The sequence below is a fragment of the Ipomoea triloba genome, chromosome 5, assembly GCF_003576645.1.
Source record: "Ipomoea triloba cultivar NCNSP0323 chromosome 5, ASM357664v1".
Lineage (NCBI taxonomy): Eukaryota > Viridiplantae > Streptophyta > Magnoliopsida > Solanales > Convolvulaceae > Ipomoea > Ipomoea triloba.
Genome location: NC_044920.1, coordinates 29,515,836 through 29,538,448, shown reverse-complemented (window position 1 = coordinate 29,538,448; position 22,613 = coordinate 29,515,836). Strand labels below are relative to the sequence as shown.

Below are 22,613 nucleotides of genomic sequence, written 5' to 3'. Positions count from 1 at the left end.
TTTAATTAAAAAATTATTAAAATTATTTTTAAAATATAAATTAATTTGATAGCATGACCAAATGTGATATAGATTATAAAGTTTTACACCCCTTAATTTCAACTCAAGGAGTAGTAACCTGCTAAACAAGTCATTTAGGATTCAACCGAATATTTTTATCGGTTTAGGAATTTTAATGGAGTTTTTTTACTTAGGGACTCAGTTGCACTATCCACTATACTTAAGGGGGCTTGACACTTTTTCATTTTAAATTAAAAAAAAAAACTCTTTATTTTATTAATTATTGTGAATTGACTAAGACAAAAACTTGAGCGAGACCGTCTAATGGGCTTTAATCTGTGAGACAGGTCGGATCAACATAATTTGGGTCATAATTAGTATTATGAGTTGGTCTTTAATTTGATTGGTTTTTATGATCCACTCACGGATTAAGGCCCGTGAGACGCTCTCACAAGTGTGACCCATTGATTAAATGACTTTACTATGAGTATAAAATATCACATAATAATTAAATAAAAAATTTAATATAACAATGACAAGTCGTCACATAGTAAATATTATAAAGTGTCAATTTTTATAAAGAAATGTATCATTCTTCATGTCTTTTAATTTAATTTCCTTTGTACATTACATTTGATATGATAATATATTCTTCAAATAATTATGAGTTTGAGTTGATATATGATTTCCATGAATCTAAATTTATTTCATTTCTTTCAATATGTATTAGGTATCAACACCTTTTACTTTTCCACTACATGTGAACTTGTGGTTTGCTAGCTTGGCTTATTGTTGAAAATTGATGATAGATATCCTTTGAAAATTGTCTATTTTTCCTTCTAATTGATATATTCTCTTAAATTAATTATAGCTACCCATATGATCTTTAATTTATGCTTCTAATTGATTTTATTCTTTTAAATCATATATATTGATTTTTGTTATGATGCCTCATCATATATATGCTTAATGCATTATAACGACCCTTGCAGTTGGTATCAATATTATTTGTGCTTAATTATTTTATTCTTTCAAATCTATCTTGTCACATGCTTATTTAATTTGGAGAATGCATGTTATCATATCTACTATACTAATAAGAGTCAAAAAGAAAAAAAAAGTTATGTTTATATATATATATATATATATATATATATATATATATATATATATATATATATATATATATATTTAAGTCGATTGGAGTGACTTTAAAGTATGACTATGGTTCTATAGTAGTAATTACTTTAGCTATAAAAAGATATTCCGTAATTTGTTTCAACTTTGTAATAAAGTAGTACTCTAATTATATACACATTATATATTGGAGTAATATAATAAATAAATTTGATTTCATTTAGATTTTAATTAGAAAGAATTTGGTGGTTACTCGTGTATTTTTAAAATTATAAATATCAAATTTATAAAAAAAAAATGGTTACATGATTATTATTATTATTGTTATTGTTATTATTATTATTATTATTATTATTATTATTATATAAATATCTAAAATTCAAATAAAAAACTTATAAGAATGAACCGATGTTTTACCCATGATTTGTGTCTATATTTCTATATTTATTGAGTTGTACATTACACTATAAATATTACACTATTATTTTTATCGACAAAAATTATCTTACACTATTAAATTTACTTTAATATATATTAAATGTTGTCATAATTATATTTAATTATTTACAATATCTAAAATTCTTTAACAATTATTAATCATACCATTATTATTACACAAATATGAATTCTATAATTATGAATTTAAAAAAAAAAAATTATTACACCAATATAACTAAGATTTTAATATTGTTTAAGTGTGTGTGTGTGTATATATATATATATATATATTGAAGATTCTTTATATACGGAGTATAAAAGAAAAGTCAGAGTGATATGACAGCACAGCAAGGTCTTTTAAGTTGGGATGAACTATATATAGAAAGCATAGGACATGTTATGTACGTTGTAAATAGGGCACTATTGTTTGGAGTTTGGAAGGCATTGTGGATTTGTGGTTGTTGTATTATAGCACGTCAGATCACCTAAACAATTATAAGATGAATATATAATACGCATTTTTAATATAATACAAGTACATTATTTATATACATAAAGTATATTATTTGAAAGTATATGAATTTTTATATATTATTAAATAACAGTACACAAATAATGTACTTTTAGTATATTAAAAATGTATATTATATTCACGGTCCACACATCTATGTAGACTATGGTCCACAAAATAATTTGCTTTCGAAATTGGCAAAATAATTTTTCCCAATCCTCGTTTGTAAAACCCTAATTCCATGTCCAAGTTTACTAAAAGCATTATTGAATCTAATTTCAAATAGGCAACAAAAATGGGTAGCAAACTTGTAGGTTCCTATATGTATTTTAGTGCTATAATATGGTATTCGGTTTGGGTGGTCTACAATTTGTTCTCGTATGTATTTTTATATTTGTAAGGGAAAATGTCCGCTATGGAATTATAAGTTTATAGCATTTTTCACTCTAAATTATTCATGTATTCATATTTGCTTCTTCAATTATTTTAAAAGTTACAATTTTTTTCTATTGATGTTAAATTGACATTTTTGTCCATACAATAATTATTTCATTTATATTTCTTCTTCAACAAATTATTGCTTATATTTAGGGATGGCTACAATTTGATTTGAACCGAACCGAATACTATAGCCACCAAACACTATGGCACCCGGTTGCACCCCACATGAGAGGGGGTGGATTCGAGCCTCAGTGGAGGCGATATTGGCTCTTCATGCTTCATTTGGTTGAGAAAGTAACTTTGAAAAAAAAAAAAAAAAGGGGGGGGAGGGGGTTGCTATAAGCCTATAATTCAAGCATAAAAAATGTCATTTTCCCTATTTGTAATTTCATAGTTGGTCCAACAAGTGGATTATTTGATCTGTAAAGGAAATTGTACCCAGGCTAACCAAAATAAATTATTATGGCCTAGCCCAAACACTTTAGTTGAACCCAATGACGACATTGCAACCTCAAGCCTACAAGTATCGACCAACACTCCAAAAAAAAAAAAAAGCCTTCAATTTTCAATTTTTCATATATAAATTAATGAGTTTCCATATACTTAGCTTTATCAAGTCTATAAAATTCCATCTCCAACACTATCGAAATCCTCTCCGATATACTTTCTTCCCACCATCTCTCTCCCAACTTCTCAAATCTTCAATCCCTAATTTCTCTCTCAATCTCTGATCTTTCATCTCTTAGATATTTTGATGTTCCGGCCGGACCGGCGATCATGTCTCCGGTGATCAGCGAAGTACTCCTCTCAGGATTGACCATCTCCTCCACCCTCCGCCGCCGCACTCACTTGGTCCAATCCTTCTCCGTCGCCTTCCTCCACTGGTTCTACGTCTTCTCATGAACAACCTCCCCTAATCATCATCGATCACCAAATTAAACCCTGCTAGGCCTTTTTATTTCATATTTTCAATCTCGATCTTAATTCAATTGTTAGTACATCATAGCTAGCATATATATATAATAAATTATAAGAAACATTAGCATCATGGCTTGTTCTAGTGGAAATTGTTCATCAGGATCAAGCGAGGTGAAACTTGAGAGCGTGAAATCGCGAGAAGATTCGCAGATGATTATGATGATGGATCAAAGGAAGCGGAAACGCATGATATCGAACCGGGAATCGGCTAGGCGATCGAGGATGAAGAAGCAGAAGCTTCTGGATGAACTAACGGCCCAGGTGAATCAACTCGAGGCGGAAAACAGCCATATCCTGGCCAATCTCGGCGTCGTGACTCGGCTTCGCCTGGAAGTCGAGGCCGAAAACTCGATCCTCATGGCTCAGGTGGCGGAGCTCAACCACCGCCTGCGCTCCCTCAACGAGATCCTGAACAATATGAGTCCCAGCAATAGTTCAAGTTGGGATTATGATGATGATATCGATGATGATTTCTTCAAGCCATGGAATATCATCCCTCTCATAGCTTCTCCTAATGCTCTGGTTGAATACTAATGGCGGTTTAAATTATGTTCTAGATCTAATGCACAAGTGTTAAACTATAATGTTTGTACCATGTCAATTGTTATATCTTTTCTTTTTTATGTATAATAAGCACCTTCTAAATATTAAAGTCAGTTAAAATTATGTTCAATTTATTGAAAGTACGCATAAAATCAATTTTATCTCATGATCGTAACTGATCAAAGTAATTAATAAACTTAAATTATTCATAACGAATTGATTGGAGCTTTCTTTCTAGTAACTAGCTATATATTGGTCTCTTGCTTCATTGGTTGGTTGTGTATACATGCAATCATGCATATATAAGTGAATATAAATAATTGAGGTAGATATAATATATATGTTGTTTTATTACCTAACTTGGATTGTGAACTAGTACATTAATTAACCAGGCCAATTCATGTTAATTGTAGGCATCTTGCCTCTTTTGCTATTGCTAATCAATTTTTATTTTATTTTTTTCATCAATAACTCATTCTTGAAATATACAATGGAGAAAATTCTTTACAGAGTTTGTATTGGAATTGAAAAGAATTATTAATACTCCTATTAATTTAGTCAAATAATGAAAGATTATTGGACTGACAAAAATAAATTAAAGGCAGATATGATGACATAATGAAATATTGAATGATTAGACAAGACCACGAATTTATCATCTTATTATTAAACACATTGATTACAAAAGGACATAATAATATTCCACATCAACACTACATTCAATTATATATAGAGTTAGATAACATTATAAGTGATTATATTATTAGAATTAGAAAAATTTTAGAATATAAATTATTATATTGTCAAAATTAGGAGAGCATTAAAATTAGTTTATATATATATGAGATAATAAGACTCAAAATCTTGTAAATAATCAAGAATATTTATACACAATAACATGTTATATTAGTGTCATAAAAATTTTATTTAGTATTAATAAAAATATATTTTATTCAATCTCTTTTATCATTATGAATATTTATTCAATAATATATAAATACAGACACACACAAAAATTAAAGTAAACACATACACTCCGTCTTAAGAAATCACCCTGGTATATTCCTTAACATATGGAGTATATGCAAGTTAAAGGGAACATAACATGTGCAAGTCAACTTAATTTATAAAACAAATTAGCATTATAATTTATTTGTTCTTCACTAATATGTTTAACTTAATTTTGTCATTGACTTTAGTGATTGTGTATGATGGATACCTTACAAAAATACCTAGTCGACAAATTAGATCAGTCAGGTTAAAGAGGTAGTCAATTCGTCTATTAGATACAAATGAAAGATCTAAATAGACGTCCTACAGATTCGTCACAATATTCACCCAAATTTAATTTTCAGATTTAAGAAACGAAATCTCGCACTTGCATAAAAATATAAAGATTCCTTAGGTAATTCCGGTCGCTCAATTTCAACCTTGCTTCCTTCTTTCCCTTCTCCATCCAAAGTACAATCTAAAATCAGTGCATTAATTACTTGCATCATACGGCATGCTTTGAATTGATTAGATTAGACTTGCCAAGTTGGCTACTTCACGTAATTAATATGAATTATTATAATATTTATTACAATTTAATGCATATATCAATTTTCCTTATAATCTCAATAATCAAGTGACCTAAACAAGAAAATCATGCACCATAAATCCAACATAATGAAATTTAAATATTAATTAGCTCAATAAAATTATAGATTAGTGGTAATTGATGCAACCGACAAAGCAAAAAAAAAATTACTTTTTGTCTACTCGGGAAAATAAAGGTGACATCTTGTGATGTCGGTTGATTATATATATATATATGCTGTTAAGCACAAATATAATACTTACTAGATAGCTATGGACCGTACGTATTATTATCAGTATAAAAAAATGAAGACAAAATTAATAAATAAAGTATTGCCAGCAAGCTTTTGAAGTTTTGACATCCGAGTCATTACATCAATTTAATGAAGTGGTGTTTGTTCTTGTTCCCATCTTTCCAATATAGTAATGCACTATTAAATTAATTAATACAGCTTTTTCACAAAATATATTTTGACTGCTTCGTGGCTCTCTCAAATGAGAGGTTAATAGTTTAAGTCCCAGAGGTCAGTATTGACTCTTTGTGTTTCACTAAATTGAGAAAGTAATTGTGAGCAGATGCTGAATTGTAACAGAGTCAATAGTACAGAAAAGAAAAACTATTTGTTTTACTTTATTATTAATATTAGATATGGATGGTCATTATACAATTGGAATGGCATACTTTATGCTTTATTAGGGTGTGTTTTAATTTGCTTCAATTCTTAGAAAGTTGTTAGGTCATTGGAGTGTTTGGAGTCTGAATGGTATTGAGCTAGCTAGTTAAGAAAGAATATTGTCTTATTGGCAATTTAAAGCATGTGGCCAACCATGCAATGCAGCCACTTTTAAGAAGATTCCATAGCCACATGGTTAGTGATGATGTTTTCTTTTAAATTTCAATGTCTAATTTCATCATTTCAAATTTCTTTTCTTTTTACTACGATCTAATCCTATCTATATTATGTGCTCAATATGATTATGCCAATATCTTTTATTGGGATAAGACTATGATTATGCCAATATCTTTTATTGGGATAAGACTTAAACCTATGACATTCCATTTGAAAAGGTAATAATAATGATGAATTCATCATTTCAATTAATTATTCCTCTTGGTCTTGGATAAACGCAACTAACAAATAAAATAAAATTGAAATAGCTGGGGAGGCAGATTTGAAGTTGATCTTGTATAAATTGTACACTGAAAGTGACCATGACAATTGTGCGACAAAAAAGTGAAATTAATTGAACTCTATTTGAAACTCAAATTTGTTGTGTATAAAAAAGAAATCGTTTTTCCCGAATCGCCCAGCCAGCAACAGTTTGTACAAACAAGCAAACATTAAATATTGATTGCCAGCCAAGAAAGAAAGCTTGGAACTACTACATACAGTCTATGATCTTTTGTTCTTATGCTGCAGCACTCTTCGCCCTTTGCAGCACATCCTTCAAAACGCCACCAATCCGTTCTTCCATATGGTGCTCCAAAAATACTTCTTTCACCCTCCCGTAACCCTTCTTTCCCATCGTAAGCCTCCTCTCGACATGAGAGGCGAGGTTCACTATGTTTCTTGCCAGAGGCATTACCCCGCCTTTTCCCACGGGGTGCAGTAACCCAGTTGTTCCGTTTAGAACAATTTCTCGAGTACCACCAGCTGCTGTTCCCTGGAACAGCAATTTGAAAAGGACCAAAAATCAGAGGTTCATCAAGCAAATAATCTTTATGTAACTTGGAGTATAAATATGAATTATTCACTTAACAGAATCAAAAAAATCATAAGCACAAGCTTTAGCAAACAGGATGAAAGCAGTTTGAAAAAGGAGGAACAAGGATATGGAGAAATTACCAATACAGGAAGCTGAAATGCCATGGCTTCAATGGTAATCCTACCAAAACATTCTCCCCGGGCCTACATGGATAAAAGTTGGAGGAAAACAACCAAATTAGAATCTTGAAGTAGACTTTCATACCCAAAAAAAAAAAAAAAGTAAGTCTGCCCCAAAACTATACTCACAGAAACTGAATATACAAGGAGTTTTCTCAATTATGTTTTTGAAACTTAAACATCCAACCAATACCAAAGACAGCAATATAGAATCTTGGCAATTTTTTCGCAAAAGATATGGTACAACTCAACTATCACTTAATCTCAACCTAGTTGGGTCCCAATTACTTGCAGAAATAACAGGGTCCTTTCATTCTTTTTACCATTTAAATGAAACATATCTTTACAGTTCCCTGGAGAAATTGAGAGAAAAACAAGCAAGGCTAAGAATCTACTACAGTCTTCCACCAGTTTTATGTCTTAGCTGAAGAATGAAGTGAATGAAATAATGAATGAGTGCTAGGTTTAAGAAGGCAATAAATACTCCAAAGAAAATAAAGCACTAACATGAACTGCTCCAAAATGAGAATATCTTTTTTCTCTGAAAGTAAGCTTGTACTGCCATAAAATCATTCTCTTTGCAACTTTAAGTAAATGATGTATGGTTAGAGAACTGGGAGAATCAAACAAGAGTTAAGGACGATGTCAGATTGTACTTATAGCTTAGCAGAATAACAAGCTTTAAAAGGAGAGAAATGTACATAACCAAGAGCTAGCTATATGAAATGTGTACAGATCAACACCGCATGCTTTGGAATCGAAGAAAATGGAAAACAGTAAAACACTTCAGCCTGTGCTTAAACTTAAATTTAGGCTACATTTGGCATTTAAAAAGACATTCTATAAGACAAAATTTTGTTGCAATATACATGTTACAGAGAATTGGATAAAGAAAGGAAGGGGGGAAAATAAGCTTTTAACTATCTTGGTATGCAAATTGAACTATGAAACTAAGCACTAGAGATAGGCTACTACAAGAACCATTCAATACCTAATAAAAAGAAGAAAAGACAATGAATTTCAAGAAGAGAAGAATACAATCAAATGAATGTCAAAGAGCTCCATAGAAGTTAAATTTAGTTCTTCACTGAAGAACTCCATATTAGATATGGTAATTTAGTATCTATTTTCCTCACAAAGTTAAATGCCAGGCAGCAAACCAGAACAAGATTGGAACTAAGCAAGCAGTTAAGCATACATGAACTGTGAGTAGAAAAAATCCAAAGATGCAGAAGACACTGCCGCATTATAATCAGAGTTTGACAAACCATCCAAATGCAAAACTAAGGGACCACTTACCTGTGAATTTTGCACAAGTACATCAATTGCAGCAAGATATGGTGCAACTGTCAGAGTCTTATTGACAAAATGCACATAGTTTTGGATCTTCTTAAGTTGCACAAAGTTTCTAAGCTCTAACTCAAATTTGCTTTGAGTAGTCAGATCACTTCCTACAACAACAGCATGGACAGTTGGCAATTGTAACTTCTTTTGTTGAATCAATTGCAAGCTCTCATAGAAGGAATGCAAAAATAAGTCTTGACCCTTCCCACGAGAAACACCTGGCCCACCAAAGTTCCAAAGTCATATACAAGCAAGCAAAGCATGAAGCATCTGGAACATATTGAATTAATAGAGGAAGGTCTATTCATGATTGAACTACATGGAGCAGAATATTTTCTATCTATGAAGACATAAGTAACTATGTCAGCTACGCCATCGGATGGAAATGTTATTATATTTAAAGCACAAGTGCAGGATGTGTAGCAAAACCAAAGAATGAGATGAGAAATAGAACAGGCTTACTGTTTATCAGAGCAAATAGTATGTCCTCATTTCTAACTCCAAGTGACTCACGAACATGTTCCCGCAAAATCCTTTTTGCAACACTATCTTCAGCAACTTCCATTAGCTCCTTGCTATTCCCAAGGTGAACAACATAGGTTTTGGGCATTTTAATCCTACATGTTCAATAAAAATTAAAAAAAAAAAATAAAATAAAAAAAAATCAAATACTCAAAATAAAGACTAGAGAAAATCGTTTTTCTAAATAGAAAACAAAATCTCTATCATCTATTTAGTTATATATCACTACAACCACATTATCACCATTATCTACTTACACATTTATCTATTACTATGATTACATTCATTATCATCTTCTTTTACTTATCACCATCTTTTATTTTTTCTACTTACATTTACTTATATTAGTATATAAACATAACTTATTTGCTTACACTTAAAGTTAGACATTATTCCCATTATCACAATTAAAACTTGAACTCTAAGCCAAGTTTTAGATTTTGATTGAACTCAATATATTATTAGTTCGGATATTGATATTTCACATATATTAGACTTTAGAAGTAAAAATTATATATATGTTTTTGTACCAAGTTAAGATCAAGTTACAAGAATTGGGAAAGTTAAAAGAAGCTCCCAAGTACATCACAACTCACAAGGTAAGAAGTAACAACACACATCACATTATCATCCACCAATTCCTAAAACTGTACTAAACCTCTGTTTGAGAAGTGGTCATTTTCACCATTGCTTAAGACATGAAAATGTTCAAAAACCTTTTCACGTACATATATTAGCTTAATACTCTTAAACCTTTTGTCCATTCTTCTAAGTTTACATGAAAAATAATGTATATGAGAATATAGTCAAATAATTCAAATTTGGTTCTCCTGCTTACTAGTTTTGATTTCCTCTAAAGTCTTGTATAGTTTTGATTATATAACTGTGAGGTTTAGAGAAAGGTACGGCATACTCAATAAAGCTGAATGTCTCTATGCAATAGAACTGTGCCTCCAAATTATAGTTTGAAAATTTTCCTTTGTTGTTTCATACTACAGTTGTATAAGTGGAGACTAAAGGTAGGTATAATTTGGAGATATCAAGGGAACAAAGAACAATTGTATAAGCCCGGTAGATAGCACCTGCCCTTGAAAGAAATTCTTGAAACCCTTTGCACAATTGCACCCCTTCTTTCCATAGCAAGGGCTATCTTCAAAGCTTACTAGAAAATGATAAATTGCCAACTGCTGTTCTTATAGCTACATTCCTATATAATGTCCACTCTTCATTTTTATTTACTTTTTTACAAGTAAAAATAATCTAATGTTGAACTTTCTTTACAAACTGAAGTACAAATCAGTTATTACAATGATAAGAGCAAATAAAACAGTTGATCATAACCAAAAGGATGAGAAAGGCATTAAAAGCACACCTTAGGCGCTCTGCTGTCCTATTCTTCCAGTATTCTGCTGTTACATGTGAATCAATCATTGCACCAGCAACAAATGGAAGATGTTTTACATACTCAAGATTGAAGTAGTGGCCTCGCATTTCATGGATCCACCATAGAACTTTGGGGAGAACACGAGGAACATCATCCTTGAGAACAGCATCCAGCCATTTTCCAGCAACAGCAGTGTTTAAAACAACCAAGTCAGCTTTTAGAGCAGTATCTTTTGCTTCTTGACCCCTCGCAGGGAAAACCTAAAGAGAGGAGATCAAATGCTCAGCAGAACCATGGATAACATAGGATGTGTTAGTTAAGCCACCATTACCATTAGGAATCCAATAATTAGAATCTTATTGAAATAAAAATAGTTTGTTTCCTAATCACCTACCATAAACCTAATGAATTGCTTCCAATAGCATAATAACTACACTCCTAGACAAGTTTTCTACAAAAACTACCTGGTATAAATGATACCTACAGCAAACTTCCGCTACAGAAAGAGAATTACTCCGTAATACGGTAAACCAAAGAAAATAAAATTAATACGTAGTATAACAATTTGGCTATTGAATTGGTAAGATATAAGTTTGCATCAACTATTTGTAACCTGAACTCCTCGGTCCAGCATTTTGTGTTCCAAACTGTATACAACATTATCTGTTTCAGCTGGCCTTTGATTTGTGATCCAACAGACTTCAGCACCAACACCCCTCAACAGAAAAGCCAGCTCCATCAACAAGAGAGGTCCGCCTATATGCAAATTGAACAAAAATGTATAAAAATGAGGAAATCATAATAAATGAGATCCGCCTTAAGCACAATCTATTGACCACCGTCTTAAAGAAAATGATACATTCTGACAATAGATTAAGCCATCACAATTGCGAAAATGCATTAGATCAACAACAGTCCGGAAATTTTTGAAAATCTTACTACTCAAGTCGCTTACTACTATGATGAAATTGAAACGTTTCTGTCTAATATCCACAAACACTCAAAGGAAAAAGAGGAGTACCTGAAAGAGAGAGCTCATGTGAAACCAGAAGCACGAGCTTCGACTTCATGAAACTGAGCGGGCTCTGACGTACACCGGCAGGTGCAATCTGCTTAGAAACTTCCACATTAGCACCAAATAGCTTCCCGGACTCCACTCCACTGCGGCAATCGCAGGCGGAGTCGATGCCGCCCCTTATCAGAAACGCAATGACTGTGGTGACGGAGAGCATGACGAGGAGAGCCACCACCATAAGCCAGCGCCGCTTCCGGAACAACGCCGACGTCGCGGAAGAATAAGGAGACTGAAGCTTCGCCATTCCAGTGGTGCTAGGGTTTGCTTGGTGGATCCCAGTCACGATTGACGGCATTTTAGGGGAGCTGAATTTGGCGAGGATGGATACTGTGCGTACATTTGTCTTTCACAGTCGACACTTGGAAGCTGCGGGGTCAGGCGGTGTTTGCGGCGGCACTGTGAATGATTCACTTTCCGGCGGGTCACCGCTTCGCCGTCGATATGGTAAACTTTGATTAGATTATTCCTTTGCGCAAATCAGCAAAAATGTTTTATCTTTTTGCATCAAATTATCAAAAGGCACATAGCACATTGCTGAATATTGAGAATAAGGATAAAGAGGCAATTAAGCCCTTCATATAAAAATCAAATAAAATAAAGGCATAATTGAGTTTTTGAATTAAAAATTCAAATAAATACTCTTGCTCCCAAAAAAAAAATGTCGGTAACAAATGTGTAATATTCGTTCAACGTTGTTTTTTTCTTTTTTTCTTTTTGCAAAATTGGTTCGTTCAACATTGATAGTTTGTCTTATTTTACATAAGGTAATAAATACCATAAAATAGTGATTGTGATTTTTTTGTCAATTCACTATAATAATATTATTATGTTTAAAACAAAAAGGGACATAATTGCTCAAATAAATTAAAAGAATCAATCGATGTCATTATCTACCGACAAATTTTAATGTGGATCATGGTTCAAAACTGTGTCGTTTCTTTTAATGAAAAGAAATGAAACCCGTTTCGTTTAATTAATTTTGGTTGTACATATTTAGTTTCATTTTATATACATCGTAGTTTCATTTCAGTATAACTAAAGTTTCATTTTGTTTCAATTACAGTTTCATTTGACATTATATATACAGTTATACACTAGTCTTATTATAGTGTACTTGTTATTTATTTCATTTTATTATACACACATTTGTCTATTACAACATCACTAAATTATAATTATAATTCAACTACGCTTTTATTGGATAATATACACTCAAATATGTTAAACTGTTATTAAATTTCATTTTATATACATTGTAGTTTCATTACAACACAACTAAAGTATCATTTTAATATAATTACAGGTTCATTTGACAATATACACTCATTATGTGATCCGTGTTATTTAGTTTCTTTTATACATATTGTAGTTTAATTTCATAACAACTAAAGTATCATTTCAATTCAATTACAGTTCCATTTGACAATATTCACTCAATATGTGAGACATGTTATTCAGTTTCATTTTATACATATTGTATTTTCATTTCAACACAACTAAAATATTATTTCAATTCAATTACAGCTTCATTTTAGATACACTGTAATTTCATTTTGTTATAAACACACTAGAAATACGAGATTTGTTAAATATAACGACTGCCATTTATTTACTTGAAGAAATTGCGTCATTTTCAAACCATGACCCACCGTATAACAATTGTTATCTCTGTCATCATCGGCCATACGTTTTTTCTTTCCTTTTTTTTTTCCTATCACTATTGCTTTTCGCCCTAAGCCAATATAGATTCATCCAAATCAAAGACTTTAATCCTATACTTCCTTCTATTGATTTGTAATTTTTTTTAGATTAAAATTGTCGTGGTATGCGTAACAGAGTACTAAAAAATCCATCAATTAGAGAAAAGACAAAACTTTTAACTTCACATTATACTTAAAACTAAATTTGAAACGCTTCAAATATAGTTAAAAAAAAAATCATGGCTACTTATATATTTTTGCATGCACTCATAAAATACAAAAAAAAAAATCTCATTCAAAATGCCCTAATTTTTCGTGAAAGTTTCACAAAATTTTAATTTTAAATATTTTAGATTAAGAATTAAAAAAAAAAAGAAAAAGAAAAAAGAAGAAGTGCAATAAAATTTTGCCCCGAAACAAATGATCCGGGCTTATGAAGGGGCATTTTGGTCACCGACTCATTTTAACTTTTAATTAATTTTAAGAATCTCAGGTGAGTGGTAGAGCTCCCGGAGGTGGTGCGCAGTTCAACGCCGGCGAACGCATTATCGGTAAATTTTTCTTGCATTAGATTTACTCGATTGATGCGGAACTTATATGCAGTAAACTAATGCGTAGCTCTACATCTCATCAAGTTTCTGGTAGTAAAGAAATCATGAAAAACAAGCACTAAAGAATTTATTTATTTATTTTAAATTGTATTTATCATTGTTTTACATATTTATTGGCAGGAACTGTTTGACGAAATGCCTTGCATAAGAAATTGCTTAGACAATAATGTGCATCATATACTAATTACCATCTTGGCAGGTAATCTTGTGATACAAATGGAGAAACATTTTGTTTACTGGTATTTAATATTTATCACTAGTTGTTTGACATTTTGGTATAGTTTACGAGTTACATATTTGTTGCAGCTGTTCTGTTTGAGGCACTCGGGGTTGCTTCGGTTGTTGTGCCAAGTACCGGGTGCTATGTTCTTGACAATTCCAGCTACATTTATGATTTTGTATCCTTTGTTATTTATGAAACTCTTACTGTGAAGAGATGCGTTGTCTTTGAATCTCGGACACTGCTGGTTGTGCTCATCCGTTTTGAGAATCATAACCTGCACTGGCATTGCTTGAATCTTAATTAGCTTGTTAGAAGATTTTGTTATTTGATTTTGAAATATGTTTTCATTTGTATGTTTGTTCTTCTTAAGAGCTAATTGTAATTCAACATTTTTTGGGGTTGAAATACACATCAAGCAATAATGTTTTTCCTAAGCTGCTTCTTAGAGTAGCTGGATTGGACATCCATTTAATTATGATGGACAGGTAATGTTATAGCCATGTAAACTGCTATGGCTTCTGTTAAAAGTATGCAAAATATTATGGTCAAAGCTAGTGATTTGTAGTACTTTGCACTTATGATGGTTATCATGTAGGGCACGGACATGGTGTTACGGTTTTGTAAAGATGTACAAGCCAGGTCACAAGGGGTATATTATTCTTTGAACTCATATTACTAATTTGATAACTATGCATGCACTTTCTATTTTTATTGATTGGGGTTTTCATTTTTCAATTGTTTGTGAGCAATGATGAAACTTTTCTCTTGATTTACTGTGGTTCCAAAGTCTGGGATTATTTTACACCTTGGGAGTAAACTATCTTCTGTAGATAGTATACTCTAGTGACGTCTCTTTCCTAACTGTTCATAATAAGACCAACTTTTTACAGGAGAACAGCTCCTTGATGGTTATATTTCATGTGGATTAAAAAATAAAATTAGATAGGTGTGAAGGGGGAAGAGGAATGATTTGAGCTCCAAACTTGATCGAAGTTAGAGGAGCATTTACCCGATGTGTTGTCCCCATGGCCTGGTTTCTTGAAGATGTTCTTGAAGCTCATTTTGTCCTTTTTAATTAGTTTAAGAGCAACCAATTATTGAATTTCGAATAGCTGTTTGTTTCTTATTACGGAGTACTATTTTTCTGACAAGAAGGCTGCACAAATGTAGTTTCTTGAGTAGTATTCATAGAACTCAGCTTTGTATCCAATGAGCTGCAATTTCTGTCTCAGACTAGAGAGCTCAAAATAATATGAAATTTTACACTCAAGTGACTTGACCATTGAATTTGCTCTGCAGTATATAATCAGGGAATGGCAGATTAAAATTTCTAAGTCGCATTTTCATTGATCAGGATAATGATGGTTTATGTAATGCTTATGCTGCTTTCATAATTTGTTATCATATTTATAAAACTGCAGGGGTATTTGGATTTTGGTAGATATGATAAGTTCAATTATTTTGTAGCTGGTTCTGGACAAGTCAACTTTATTCAAGTAAGTCACAGTGCTATTTCTTGGTAACTACTATGCAATATAATAGTGTAGTTTCCACTGTTCACTTGTTGGCATAACAAGACTGACAGAAAAAAGCTAAAACATCCCCACGTTCAACTTCCTTTAGTGTGGATGATCCAAAACCTTCCATGGAGGTTGCTTGTGCCATTTTGACTTTTTTCTAATGTGGATGAATCCATCCTCTCTTCTTTTTTTGGTTGTGGCTAATATCTCTTCCTATTTATCAAATAAGGAATTAAGGAAAGGATGAGGTGATGCTTTTAGATAATGGATTCCTGATTCAACTTTAAAAGGAAACAACTTAGTAATAAAATAAGTGGTAGATGGAAGACTTCAAGATGGTAGCCTTTCCAGCATTCATTGTGTTTTTTTAGGTAAACAGAAATGCTAATAGTTTTTGTCAGTTTTAGGTATTAGGAGAGTTCTTTGGCATGTCTATTTATTGATGTGTTTGAGCAAATCTAGCTTGATTGAAAATCATTATCAACTGACTTAAATCCTTGTTCTTGCCTTCTTCTTTTTTTTTTTCAATCCAGGAATATTTCAATGGTGACCTGACTAATTGTGAGCAATCTTATGATAAGATGGGCCGTACAGCTCAGGTTCCTCTCTCTTTCATTCTCTTCCCTTTTCAGTTTTTCCTTCTCTATTGGAATCACATCACATTCACATATTCTTTTATACTGTGATTTATTTTCTTCTTTCCTGTAGAGTGCCTGGGGGGAGTTGTGGGGGCGGGGGGTGGTATGAGTATTGTCTGCTTGACCAAGCATATAAAAAATACATGCACTGCTAAAATATTTACATAAGTTTTCCTCTCATCCTGAATTTGTAGGTCGATATCATATGTGGAGACTGCCCTAATGGGCAATGTAAAGGTATTATTGATTAAATAGATTGATGATGAACAATATAAAATATAAATTCTTTCCTGCAGTATTCTTTTGTCTTTGCCTGAAGCCATTCTGGTAATACTTTTGGTTTCTTGAAATACAGGTGGACTTGGATGTATATGCAGCATCTCTAATGAATCTAGCTGCAGGTATTTTAATGAACATAAAAATATTATTCTATTTGGCTTTGCATAATTGATTCCATCTATACCAATAATCATGTCTAAGTACTTGTAATATGGAGCAACCACATTTATGTTTAATAAAAAAGAAAGTGGTTTTTAATTTTTTAAGAAGATCAGATTATTTGCCAATTTATCTAAGGCAAGTTTAGTGACTTTTTATGCATGTGCAACTCAACAAAGTAATAAACTGAACCTGAATTAAAGTAGTTCTTATCACAATACTACCCTTTTTTTTGGATGACGAGGGAAACCCCACAACCCTTTCGAGTGTGAGTAGATACCGCCTTGTGACCCTAGCCGGCAAAGGACCACCAGGAAGTAAACTAGCCTAAGTTACCCATAGCTTACCGGCTCGAACCAAGGGGGCAAGGATTCAAACTCGTGACCTTGTGGTTACAAGTGTGGATCTCTTGCCATCTTGGTTGGGGTTACCCCCCACAATACTACCCTAAAAGAATGGGAAATTGTACTAGCATGTGAATCATTGTATTTATAGTCTCTTGTTGGATGCTTAGAAATTAATGGAGTAAAGATACAATATCCAGGTTTGAGTTTTTCCATTGCTGGTAGAAAGTCCTTTAAAATTTATTCTCTGATCTTCAAATGTTCACAAGCCATTTGAATGAAGTCATCTTACTTCCAAAGATCACAGCAAAGCGATAGATTAGTTTGAGGGGTTTTAAACCAAATATTATTTTGTATGTTCAATTTCTCAATTTATGTTTCTATTCATGACTTTTGGACCAGAACTATAGTAGAACTTGCCATTCCATGCGACAAACCAGGCAAACGAGTGTTTGAAGGCTTCACAGTTGGTTTTCATCCACGGAAGTGGGAAATTGTAAGGAAGCCTTTTCCTCTAAAATCTAAATGATACTTCAAAGCTTGTGCTTACACTGCTTACAAAGTGGAATCATTGGATGAACTTGTAGGTTTACAATGGCATGACTCAATTAGGTTTCGAAAAAGTTTATAAGGAATTCAGGTATTGGATCCGTTGATAATTATTTGTCATAAATCTTTTGTGTCTCTGCCATCAGCAATAAAGATTCATGTATTCCATATTTTGCAACTGGAATAATGTACGCAAAAATTAGACCCTAAGAGACCATTTGGTGAACTTTCTTGGCAACTTAAAAGGTGAGAAAGTTATTACCATGTTTGGTGAGTGCTTTGACTAGGTAATGTTTGGGTCAACTAGGAATATAATTTCTTGAAAGGTGGTAAAGTTATTCCAAGCTAGGGGTGGCCTGATTCTTTTTCTTAGGTGCCTATGAATGTGTAAATTTTACGTAGTATTCATTAACTTTTTTGCTTGTAGCAAGGGTGTATTGGAGATTATTTAAAGAAAGTCTTTGGAAAGTTTAGACAAAACAAATGCTTGAAATAACTTTACATGGAATTTAATTGTTATGTTTCAAGGGTAACAGCAAACATGTTAACTAATTTTCCTAGCAAATGTATTCCTTGGAATTACTTTTTCAAGAATTTAATGGGTGGGAAAGCAGTCAAAGCACCAAATGGCCTCTACTCCATGGTCTAATTTAACATGTCAAGTACCTTTTAAAGTGCTTGGCTGTCTTCACTTCCCTATACTATCAACATTCTTAAGAATCATATGCAAATTCCAACTTTTCTCTACCTAAAGGTAATAAATGTAAACTGTTGATTGATTCCCTATTACTATACAGCTTCAGCACGGAACAAACTCAAGTAGACCTTTATATGACTGCAGTTGCATCTCTTTCTAGTTTAGTGCAAAAGCCAGTAACTAAGGTGCTTTGAACTTTCCTTCTTTTGTATATTTCAGCTTTACTAAATACTGATTCATCTTCCCACGCAATCCTCCAGGTTTCACCTGAGCAAGGTTTGGAGGTGAAATTATCAGGCTCAGCAACAAGTGGAGAGTCACCTACAACATTATCACCAACAATCTTAACTATTGATTGGACATGTATAAGACATATATCTCCAACTTATAGGTTTGTGAAGTAAAATAATGATAATTGATGATCCTCTAAATATCTGGTTATTATCTTCAGGTGAAACAGCTCTTGACACGCCATATGAAGTTAACATTACCATTCCAGTGGAAAACTATGATCCCATTCAATTCACCCTTACTAAAATGTGCAGTAAGTTTTATAGAACTTCTCTTTGTGTTGCTGTGTCTTTGCTTCATCATGTACATGTACTTCTCATTGCGTGATGATATCTGTGAATCCCTTTGTATAAAGTTCATCAGATTAAACAACTATTTCGCCTCTAGCATGGTTTTCAAATTTCAACTATCCATCCCACCACCAATTCTCGGTTGTTGCAAGACTTTTCCTCCAACTCAAAGTTGGCACATAAAATCTTGTCTATTATTTTCTTTTATTTTTGTGCATGAAAATTGGGGCCAAATCATCTTTAATTATTACTTTTTAAAATGAAAAGCTAGTCAGTGTACCATTGATTTATATCTCATATTTTGAAACTTAAATTATTTAGAGAGCCAAAAGGAATAACTCCCACTAGTTTATACATACACACGCACACACACACACACATACGTGAAGGGTAAATTTGGCTTTAACCTGCATCTTAATGGAAGTTGTCTAGCATGCTTTCTTTAAAGGATTTGATTTCCTCCTGGTCCTTTTTGCAGGTGACTTTAGTATGTCTTATTGTTTTGGCACATATCTTTTGTCTGGATTTCTTGGTAGTCTTGTGCTGCACCCTCTGCTTTTGACTGTTCTCATCTTCTTAGTTCTTATTAAGATTGAGTAGTCTGTGCTAAATGACATGCTTGCTTTGTTTTGCTGTTAGTAAGTTCAAGGTTCTGTTACAAAAATGCAACACTCGTTTCATAATACTGTCTTGAAATTTATATTCAAAGATATTGTCTTGATTGTAACTCTGAGGCTGCATCCGTCATAATAGATTATGGAAAGTAATATTGGAGATGAAATCAACTGCTTCATAGTTGCTTCCCGCAGTTAAATTCTGGTTCATGGTCTAACTTATGATTCTTATGTTTTAGCGGTGGGTAGTCAAAGTGAGAAAGGAGATGGTACAAGAGGATGGACAGTATTTGGAGTGATATCTTGCGTGTATGTAAAGATCCCTATTCTATTCAGCTTCCTTCATATTGCTTCCCTTATACATTAACACATATGACTAATAATGGCATATTAAGATGAAGTTTGGTTCATGTAAATATGTAATAGGCCAAGAATGGAATAACAATCCATGGAATAGACCTATTATGTTGTTTGGTTTGTTTTCTTTTCTATGGAATGGGCTATTCCCTTTACAATGGAAATAGATTTTCTCAAGAGGGAACATGGAGTATTAATAATAGCTTTTTTTATAATATTGAAAGTGCTGTTTTCCGTAAAACATATTATACGCTATGTGTATATGTGTGCATATATGTATATATGTGTGTGTGTTTGTATGGGTATTTTTGTCATTCGGTAGTTTATTCCATTTCTATTTTAAAACCAACTAAACATTGAAATATCATTTGTTTTGAAATCTTGTTTCTATTATGTATGCAAACCAAGCAATGGGTATAGTGTTTTTATTCTATTGTGTACCCATATTCCATAATTCCACTTCTTCTGGACCATTATTGCTATTCCCTCTGTTTTCATTCCAAGAACCAAATGTCATGTAAGAGGCTATCTGCAATTCTGCATGTATTTTAGTTTGTAAATTGTGCTTCATAACTGGCCACTTGAAGGATTTTGACCATTGCTAGCATATTGTTGAAATATACATTTATGTCAATAATGTTTGTAGTTTATTTTACTAACATGAAATAATGATATCTAAACACAACGACATGGAGCAGGTTCATTGTTGCCTCAACACTGTTGTGCTGTGGAGGGTTTATTTACAATACACGAGTGCAAAATCAGGTTTCTCACCTTAATTTGCATATAGAATCAAATACTCAACTTCAATTCTCCTTCCTGGCCTTTAATATTCTTTTGTCCACTTCTTTACGTATATTATACATCATGTGCAGCATGGTCTTGATGCGTTGCCTGGAATGGCATACTTATCCGCATGTTTAGAAACAGTGAGTAAACCATACTTCTATTTATTTATTTCAAATGCTCATTTTGATTAGGTTGAATTTCAACCCATACTAAGTAGTGGTGACTGCAGGGTTTTTGTTTGGTGGTGTAAAAATTCTACACACACACAATATTAAATAACATTGAAACAAGTGGATGCTTAGTAGCTTACCTCAGTTAATCATGCTTTGTTGTTTAGGATTTTACTTACTACGTATTATTTTTATGTGAATGCCGAAATGGATGAGAGCTTAAAGCTTAAGGAGAGAAATGTGAAGCTTAATGTGTCCATATGTCACCTATATTAACAACATATGGCTGCTTTAAATTTGGAATTTGAAACTTTGCAGTTGGGTGGAGTAAGCCACAGCTACACACAGCCAGAAGATACCAATAGATCTTTTGAAAACCAGGCTTCATGGGAACAAAATTCAGATTCTTCTCAAGGAACCTGGAGAACTACTGAAAGAACATATGGGTCAATTTGATGAATTCAAGGTCATCTCTGAAATTCACAGACATGCTGTCTCCTGGAGTCCCAGTGTCCCAAATTAAAATTGCTTTCAAAAAAGAAGGAAGTTACTAATCTATCAGGTCTGCATATGAAGCGTATCATATTTTCTTGTTGTAGAAGAAGTTGATGAAAGCATATTAGGCATAGTATTTTGAATCTCAGTTTTGGCCTTTCTTGCATTATGTTTGAAACACAGATCTGCCATTTTGGCCTAGGTGTAGATGATCATCTTAAAACCCAATCAGGCATTTTTACTTTATTCATAGTGCTTCACTTGATACTGTTTTTTGGGGTTCTTTGGTCAGTTGGTGTTCATACAGTGACAGCATTGCATTGAAATTAAAACTCTTAGGTGTTATCTTGAAATGTCCTAAAACAAAGAATTTATCACATTTTGAATAAAAATGTTAAGGTTAAATGAGTTATAAGTTTTATACTCCGTATATCATATTCTTGATCCATTCCCAACTTGTTTTGGCCTGTTATATGAGCAGGTTAAATGCTCAAATTGACTCATAGTTGAAATGACTTGCCCAATGGATTGAATGGTGGGTGAGGGTGAGTGGGTGACTGGGTGGTTTGTGTTGGTTGAAATACAAATAGCTTAAATTATAACATCTTATTTTTGCCTTTCACCCTTGGCAGATTCTGTTCTCCTATGTGTTAATGACATTTGATCATTGGGAAATTGTGTTAGTGTAAGCTTGCAAAGTATCAATGCAATCGTTATACCAAGTGGATCATTAAGATAAAAGATACATTTTTTAATATATTGAATGTTCATTTTTCGAAGATACATTATTTGTTATACTATCAAATAATAAATCCTCAGCATAATTTGCCGTATCTAATGGGAGTTATGTAGCTTTCAAGTTTTCAAGACTCGAATATTTCTAGATTTTAGATTAATGATCAAATAATTTTTATTTTTTTCAAAGCAAACATAAAAATACAACAATTAAGTTCTCCAATAATGACCTTTAACATGTTAAGTTAGATCAAAAAAGCTCAAAAACGAGTATATATGTTTAGGTGCCTAATTGGGGCAAAGTAGGTTTTAGTA

At 32.6% G+C, this 22,613-nt stretch overlaps 3 protein-coding genes across 3 annotated transcripts; 2 read left to right on the top strand and 1 right to left on the bottom strand.

Annotated features, from left to right (window-relative positions):
- The first annotated feature begins 3,125 nt into the window (after positions 1 to 3,125).
- LOC116019010 (bZIP transcription factor 11-like) lies at positions 3,126 to 4,200 on the top strand. Its single transcript, XM_031259073.1, has one exon. The coding sequence runs from the start codon at positions 3,575 to 3,577 to the stop codon at positions 4,037 to 4,039; it is 465 nt and encodes a 154-aa protein (XP_031114933.1). The 5' UTR covers positions 3,126 to 3,574; the 3' UTR covers positions 4,040 to 4,200.
- A 2,596-nt stretch (positions 4,201 to 6,796) lies between these two features.
- On the bottom strand, positions 6,797 to 12,412 carry LOC116020619. Its single transcript, XM_031261089.1, has 7 exons — positions 11,784 to 12,412; positions 11,376 to 11,518; positions 10,751 to 11,022; positions 9,319 to 9,473; positions 8,812 to 9,074; positions 7,474 to 7,536; positions 6,797 to 7,291 (listed from the first exon to the last, which is right to left on the bottom strand). The coding sequence occupies exons 1-7, from the start codon at positions 12,130 to 12,132 to the stop codon at positions 7,037 to 7,039; spliced, it is 1,500 nt and encodes a 499-aa protein (XP_031116949.1). The 5' UTR covers positions 12,133 to 12,412; the 3' UTR covers positions 6,797 to 7,036.
- Positions 12,413 to 14,012: 1,600 nt separating this feature from the next.
- On the top strand, positions 14,013 to 21,975 carry LOC116019249. The gene is made up of 18 exons (XM_031259396.1): positions 14,013 to 14,088; positions 14,269 to 14,347; positions 14,455 to 14,546; positions 14,818 to 14,856; positions 14,967 to 15,020; positions 15,793 to 15,867; positions 16,425 to 16,490; positions 16,724 to 16,766; positions 16,885 to 16,930; positions 17,714 to 17,807; positions 17,899 to 17,951; positions 18,658 to 18,742; positions 18,818 to 18,920; positions 19,009 to 19,101; positions 19,992 to 20,061; positions 20,808 to 20,874; positions 20,985 to 21,038; positions 21,387 to 21,975. The coding sequence occupies exons 2-18, from the start codon at positions 14,284 to 14,286 to the stop codon at positions 21,522 to 21,524; spliced, it is 1,236 nt and encodes a 411-aa protein (XP_031115256.1). The 5' UTR covers positions 14,013 to 14,088; positions 14,269 to 14,283; the 3' UTR covers positions 21,525 to 21,975.
- The last annotated feature ends 638 nt before the right edge of the window (positions 21,976 to 22,613 follow it).

Coding starts and splice junctions, on each gene's coding strand:
- LOC116019249 (XM_031259396.1), top strand. CDS start 14,284: ATGCCTTGCATAAGAAATTGCTTAGACAATAATGTGCATCATATACTA. Junction 15,868..16,424: donor GACAAGTCAACTTTATTCAA/GTAAGTCACAGT, acceptor TTTTCAATCCAG/GAATATTTCAATGGTGACCT. Junction 20,062..20,807: donor TTTGGAGTGATATCTTGCGT/GTATGTAAAGAT, acceptor GACATGGAGCAG/GTTCATTGTTGCCTCAACAC.
- LOC116020619 (XM_031261089.1), bottom strand. CDS start 12,132: ATGCCGTCAATCGTGACTGGGATCCACCAAGCAAACCCTAGCACCACT. Junction 11,023..11,375: donor TGCTGGACCGAGGAGTTCAG/GTTACAAATAGT, acceptor TCCTCTCTTTAG/GTTTTCCCTGCGAGGGGTCA. Junction 7,537..8,811: donor TACTTGTGCAAAATTCACAG/GTAAGTGGTCCC, acceptor TTATCCATGTAG/GCCCGGGGAGAATGTTTTGG.
- LOC116019010 (XM_031259073.1), top strand. CDS start 3,575: ATGGCTTGTTCTAGTGGAAATTGTTCATCAGGATCAAGCGAGGTGAAA.